This window comes from Juglans regia, chromosome 8, assembly GCF_001411555.2.
Source record: "Juglans regia cultivar Chandler chromosome 8, Walnut 2.0, whole genome shotgun sequence".
NCBI lineage: Eukaryota > Viridiplantae > Streptophyta > Magnoliopsida > Fagales > Juglandaceae > Juglans > Juglans regia.
In genome coordinates this window covers 7,822,976-7,829,747 of record NC_049908.1, presented here as the reverse complement: position 1 = coordinate 7,829,747, position 6,772 = coordinate 7,822,976, and the positions used below count along the sequence as shown (strand labels likewise).

At 35.7% G+C, this 6,772-nt stretch overlaps 1 protein-coding gene across 1 annotated transcript; it reads right to left on the bottom strand.

Moving 5' to 3' along the window:
• Positions 1-1,741: 1,741 nt before the first annotated feature.
• Positions 1,742-2,871, bottom strand: LOC109021456. The gene is made up of 2 exons (XM_019004086.2): positions 2,682-2,871; positions 1,742-2,532 (listed from the first exon to the last, which is right to left on the bottom strand). Exon 2 carries the CDS (start codon positions 2,527-2,529, stop codon positions 2,053-2,055), a length of 477 nt encoding a protein of 158 aa, XP_018859631.1. The 5' UTR covers positions 2,530-2,532; positions 2,682-2,871; the 3' UTR covers positions 1,742-2,052.
• Between the last annotated feature and the right edge of the window lie 3,901 nt (positions 2,872-6,772).

Sequence of the window (6,772 nt, the reverse complement as noted above, 5' to 3'; positions counted from 1 at the left end):
AATGAATTGGGATAAAAGGGAAAAAACATTATAAGCAATCCGCATTTAGAGACAGTATGTAAACTAACTCCTTTCTTTTTAAGGATTCAAAATAATTGTATTATAACTCTAGGGTCATTGCCAAATTGGAATAAAATGAAATGGGGACTAATGTATCTTAAAAATGTTAAGACATTCCATTTTGGATTTAGACCATCTAGAATTATCGCGTAATAGAGTAAGTCTCATGTTATTTATTAAACATTTAGTAGTGTCCGATTAAGTAATATTCAATAAATATTATAAAACTAACTTTATGCATCATCTATCTCATTTTAAATCCTAGGTTTTTTGGATAAGAACTCTAAGAAATTTAACTCGTTCTGACTTCTCTCACTTCTGAGTTCTGTGTATGCTACCCTAGAGTTCGGGAAAGTTACATAGAATTCTAACCCTGAAAATGCATCGCGATGGAAAAGTGATGGCTTTGTACTTCAGCTGTTATACATACAGAACTTGCAAAGGAGATAGACAAGGTGAGGGCCACCTAGCTAGCTACAACTATATTAATGGTTGAACACCCACCCCCAACCGTTCGATGAAATGCCAAGGAAATAAAGACATGAGAATGTAAGATCAAAACGTTTCAACGTGATAAACGCATCAATATTTATAACTGGGTTTCTTTGTCTGACACAGGGTCCATAATTTTAGCTAAGAGGCACACAGTTCATTGACTCTATAAATTCAAATTTCAAAACTCAGCAATAGAGGAAGCAGCAACTAGCAAACTAGCTAGCAAGAATAATTATTGAAGAAAATAGCCAAGTGGTAACTTCAACAATAGCCCAACCATCTGCATCAACCGACCAGTCAATCTACAACATTTTCCTAGACATCTCAAGTCTTTTGAGATCCTTCCAGAGCTGGACACCACTCAAAAAAATGGCACCATGGGAAGCAACAAACAATCTGTTTGGATGCATACCCTTAATTATAATTCCAGAGTGCTTAGTAGACTACCATAGTGGAAAAGATCTCCCTAATGAGTTCTTCTACTTGGAAGCCATTGTGCAAAGCATACTCTCCACTTTATTGCCACTTGATTTCAAAAAAAATTAATTTTAAATTTTTTTAACAAAGTTAGTGATGACAAATCATGCTTTGGATTGTGTCTGTGTCGTATTAAGTCATGAGCATTCGACTATATAGGTCAACCCAAACCCAACATATTAAGCTAAACGAGTCAAATTTTCAAACCCACCCAAGACATTTATATAACGGCGTGTTACCCGTTTTAACTAGTTTAATAATAATTAGAAATATGTTAACAAGACACGACTCATTTAAACCGTCTGTTTCATGTAAATGAGTTAAACTAAAACACATAACTTATTTGACCTGATTAACATAATTTTACATAAAAGTTAAAATCTATATTTACCACAATATCTTAAAAAATATATATCAATATTTTTATTTTTCAAATTTTAAGATATAATAAAATAAATATTACAAACTAATAACAAAAATGAGAGAACATAAGTCAAAAATTACAATCCCAATAATAAAAACATAAGCATATTGAGAAATAACAATACTTTTGTAATAATAAAATTTTAATTTTGAAATAAATTCTAAACGGGTTAAAATAGGTTGATTTCGTTTTAAGCAAGTTGTCCCGTCAGTTATTGACTCGTTTATAAATCGTGTATTAACATCAAATCCAAACTCACTAATTTCATGTCGTATTCATATTAAGTTTACAGGTCATGTCACATATTGCTATCCCTAAACAAAGTATTGTCATGACAAAGAATTGCCATGTTGCTTTGCCTACCGGGATAGAATTTTTTATATTTTATCAAATACAATGCTTATTTAGAATAGGTTTCTTTGCCAAGTTGAAACTTCAATCATTCGGGGGATAACCATTAACCACTAAAAAATCCATGAACAAGGCAACCATGTTCAAATTCCTATTTAAATTACCAATTTCCTTGAGTACCAAAAGGCCAAAAAAAAAAAGTAAATAAAAATAATAAAACTGTAGAATTCACTGAGTTTTGAAACTCAGCCTCTCCGAACGCTTCGAGTCCCGATTTTTGGCTCTGCACCAAGCACCGAAGATTTCCTAGATTTGACAGCCAGAGGTGGCTTCTTGTTCTCCTTCGTCATACTTCTTAGCATATACCTCGAAGTCGGGGCCTCGCTCTGCTCCACAGAGTAAGCCGACGAGACCGATTTCCTCAAACTCTCAAGGTTCTTCGTACTGCTGCTTTTTTTCGGAGACTCCCCCATGACACCGAGACCGTGCGCGGTCTTCCTTTCATGCCCTGTCTCGTTCTTCTTGCTCCTCAGCCTCTCGTTCCTTCTAGCGGAGTACTCCTCGTAAAACCGACCCCTCTCAAACAGAGGACTCGAATTGGCACCGAAAGAATTAGCAATCCCATCACTGTCTGAATCTCCGTTGCCAAACTCGTTGCGTACCATCTTCTTTAAAGCCCGCAACTCGCACGAGATTGAGCGGTACTCGGGTCGAAGATCCATTTCCTGGTTGTCCCAACAACGATTTGGTCTCTCAGATTTTGCCAAAGAGTTGCCAAAGCGGGCAAAAAAAAAGGATCGGGCACAAATATAAGTTAATAACAGGAATCGAGAGAGAGAGACAGCTTGAGATGTGTTTGTTCAGGCCTAGCTACCTGATGGGGTTTGCAGAGAGGCTGAGTTTGAGCGAAGATCTGGACGGGGTCGAAGCCTGATCGGCGATTTAGTGAGCGGCGGCTTGCGGTCCGACTTCATTCTTGCTACAGAATACATAGACGACTGGAGAGAGCGAGCGAATGTGTGTATTTTGCCTGTTGTATTGGGTTTGTGAATGCCCTTTTTTTCTCTCCGAGTTTACTGGCTTTTATTGGGAGAGAGAGAGGTACGTAGCTTTGAATTCGACACCATAACAGGGCAGAAGCCTCCAACGGTCATATTCTTGATCGGACGGTCTAGAATTGTTTGACATTCCTCTATAAATCTCAAGATAATTGTCCATATATTGCTTAGATTTTCCCCTTTTCCAAGGGTTTTATTATTACGAAAAAGTCTACTCAACCTCCGGTTCTGAAACCGCACACCACACTCCTGATGTGGCAGAACCCTGTTCGACTCTATCCTTCTCCACGTCACGGTTTACCCATGAACTGCCTCTCGAGTTCCTCTTCTCTCTCAGTCCTCTCACCGAGTTGTCCCTCAATCCTCTCTCACCCTCGATTTTCTAGAGACCTCTCACCCTCGCTCGTTCGCACTCAAATTGTCCAACTCTCTCTCTTGAACCTCAGTCACTTCTACCAAACGCCTTCTTTCTCACCCCGACGCCCTCACCCCATTCAGTCCCGAACCCTAGAAAAATTATTCATCCTCTCACTCGACAGTACTCTCCGTCTGGATTTGCTGGAAGATCTAAGTCGAAACCATTCTCTCCCTCCTCTCACTCAACGTAGTACTCGACAATCTGGACACAGGTAAGTTATTTTTTTTTTCGAATTCATTTTTAATGTCTACCTTTGAGTCAATGTTGCGTCTCTCCCTCAGTGTTTCTGCATTTTTTGTGGAGACACACATTAATGGGACTCACTTCTCAGTCGCACATTTTTGAGCAAAAAAAATCAGGAAAGTCCCTCAACATGGTTACTGGTAACTGCAAGTCTGTATCAGTGTCCCTTTCATTTCTTCAAATTTTGGGAAGCTCTGTATTCAATTGTTACGGGCCATTTATCATTTATATGGCACAATACACAAAAGCCGATTGAAAACCCTAGTATTTTTCTTACTCCAATTAAAAACCCTTTAGATTGTTTATTACACAAAATCTTTGATCTAGGTAATTGGGCACATTGGCTGGAGGAAATGAATATTTGTCAGAAGAAATTTGGAACTCTCGGAGCTCTAAGCCAAGGAGTTCCTCAAAGTCCTCTCATCCGCGATGTTTGAATATGGATATGTTTTGGCGACTGCCAAGATATATTCTAGTGGCGGATTAGGAATAACTTCTACCTTTAAATGTGGATATATCCTATGTAGCACAAAGTAGGGCAAATTTCTTTTTTCATTTTATTTAGGTTTTCCTTTGAACACTACTTATTAATATCTCTAATATTGTCATCATTTATAATTATATGCTTATGAATTTCAACTATTTTGATCAATGAGTTTTAAGAAAAGCATTAAAAATCTTGTTCCATGAGAATAATGTGATGCCCACAAAATGGACTTTATTTTTGTTTTAGCTTTGTCAATAAAATTTGTGGTGAGAATTGAGTACCAACAAAATTTGGTAAAGTATTAAGTTATTTCTTATTAATTATGTGAGCAAAAAAAAAAAAAAAACAGAAATTGAGTTCACATCCACCAATTTCTCATTTAGGTTGTTTGCACTCTTCCTTTCTTGCTGTGCATTGCTATTTGCACAGGCTACATGACATCCTCTTGTCATTTATCTTATGTTCATATGTTAGGGATGAGAAACCCTGTAAGAAATTCATGAATAGAGAGAAAAAAATAAGAAGCTTTTTCATGGTGTGCCAAAACAACTCTATATATCAACAGTAACAACTTGCAAGTAGTATAAGTTGTATAACCTTTTTTTTTTCTTTTTTCTTTTTTAATTCAATAACCCTTATCAACCTTTTGGTTAGAAAACTATATTAAAAAAACTCGAAGTTTAAAAAATCAAAAGGCATGCATTAGGAAATTAGAAGCCTAATAACTTTTGGAAAGTTTGACGGTTATCAAATATCGTCACGAAAAAGATGATGTGTATAAACAAAAGCAAAGCTTTGTGCTTCCATACACTTTATATTTAATAGATATCACTGTAATAGATATCACATCCATAGATATCTACTCAACATCCATATAAAACAAAAGAAAATTTTGGAAGATGCTTCAGTGTATGGTTGTTTATTTTCTCATGTTATTATTTTGTTTAGAGAGAATTCATCAAAATTCATGTCCACATCTAATGTAATGTAATAATTGAGTATTCTAGAAGAAAATCATTTCCTCCATTTTTTTCATTTTTTACAAGAAAAAATCCATGTTATCCATGTTACACTAAATTAAAGTAGTCTGAAAAACATGGACATCGTTGAAAATATTGCATTGCTGTAGCATAATATATTGCTTAATCTTTTTATTGCTAAAGCAGGATTGTGGGGTTGGATAAAAGCAACAAACAGATCCTGTTGAAATCAGGATTGTGGGGTTGGATCTTTAAATTTCGGTAATTTTAAGTCGACTTAGTTTTATCTAGAGATTGAGGTGATGGTTAGCTTCATATAATCATCTTGGGAATTGTCTCAAGTACTATCCCTTGTTCTGTTTTGAAAAGCAGAAACTTTTAATAGGGATCAGAGATAGTACTATGCCCAGATGTTAGCATTCAAACTGCTTTTGCTTGTTAGCATTTTAGCATTCATTTTATGTGGTTGTAGATAGATTTTTACTTGGTTTGGAGAAAAAAAATAATGTTGAATTGATGTGAAACAGAATACATTAATTCAGCGTGTGGGTATTAATTCAGCTGTTACACTTAAAGTATTTTTACGTCAATCATCACGTAGATCAACTATGGCATCGAGTCAATCATCATCATGTGTAGTTAATGATGTTGAAATGGAATCACCGAGTTGTTGGTGTGGTTTGAAAGTGCCATTAAGGATCTCCCACACCCACAAAAATCTTGGAATGAAATTTTATGCTTGTCCGAATTATGGAACGGTAATTCAATTGCCAACTTTTGTATTGCTTTAATGCATGTACAAATTTATTTATACATGAAGATTGAAATTCTTGAATTGTACACAGGAAGAAACAAGATGTCAATTCTTCATTTGGGCAGATATACTTCAATCAGTAGTATCTGAGAAAAACCTGATGAGAGTGAATGAAATTCGGAAGAGGGAGGATGCTTTATTGTTGCGTGAGCATGAAGCTCGAAAAGAAAAGGACAAACTAATAGAGAGAGAGAAAATGTTGAAGAAGCAAGAGGACGAACTTCGAAGAAGGCTAGTAGAGAATAGGGTTGTACAAATTTTGTTGTGTCTATATTGGATTATATCTCTTGTAATAGTTTTTGGTTGGTTCTGAATGTAGATGTATCATGTTAGTTTTAAATGTAAATAGAATGATCGGATCCTAACAAGTTTATGATATATTATCTATGAAGTCTAATTATGACAGCTTAGTTCTCTTCATGCCCCATATATGTTGTCTCATATATGTGCTCATATTGATATTATGTAACTCGATGGAGATTTTGCAAAGTCATAAAGATGGAGAAGACATGTGGAGATGTAATTGATGTTGCTTGTGTACATTCTAGGCTAGGAGTTTGGACGTTGGTGTGGAAACACTTGTTTCTTCATAGGGATGTTATTATCATTTTCTACATTTGGTTGATGTGGTCAGCATCTTCTAGTTGCAATCCGTGTGGTTTCACATTTTAGATGTGAAACATATATTTAGTGTTATCCTTTTGTTTATGTCTTTTTAGTGGAATATTGCTTAGTACATGATTTTGTCAGTTATTCTAATAATATACGATTTAAGCATCATTTTCAATAGGTTACTAGCTTCTGAACTCAGTGTATGGTTTTTGATGAATGGGTATTCTCCCATGTCTTCAACTGACGATTAATTCCCTTAGTTTGGTTCTCATTTTTCTATGCTCATTGTATATGCATGTTCCTCGCCGTCGAGTGTGTTGAGGGAAAAATTAGTTAATTGGCATATTCTAGTG

What these genes read in the sequence shown, in the direction of transcription:
- LOC109021456 (XM_019004086.2), bottom strand. Translation starts at nt 2,529, where the DNA reads ATGGATCTTCGACCCGAGTACCGCTCAATCTCGTGCGAGTTGCGGGCT.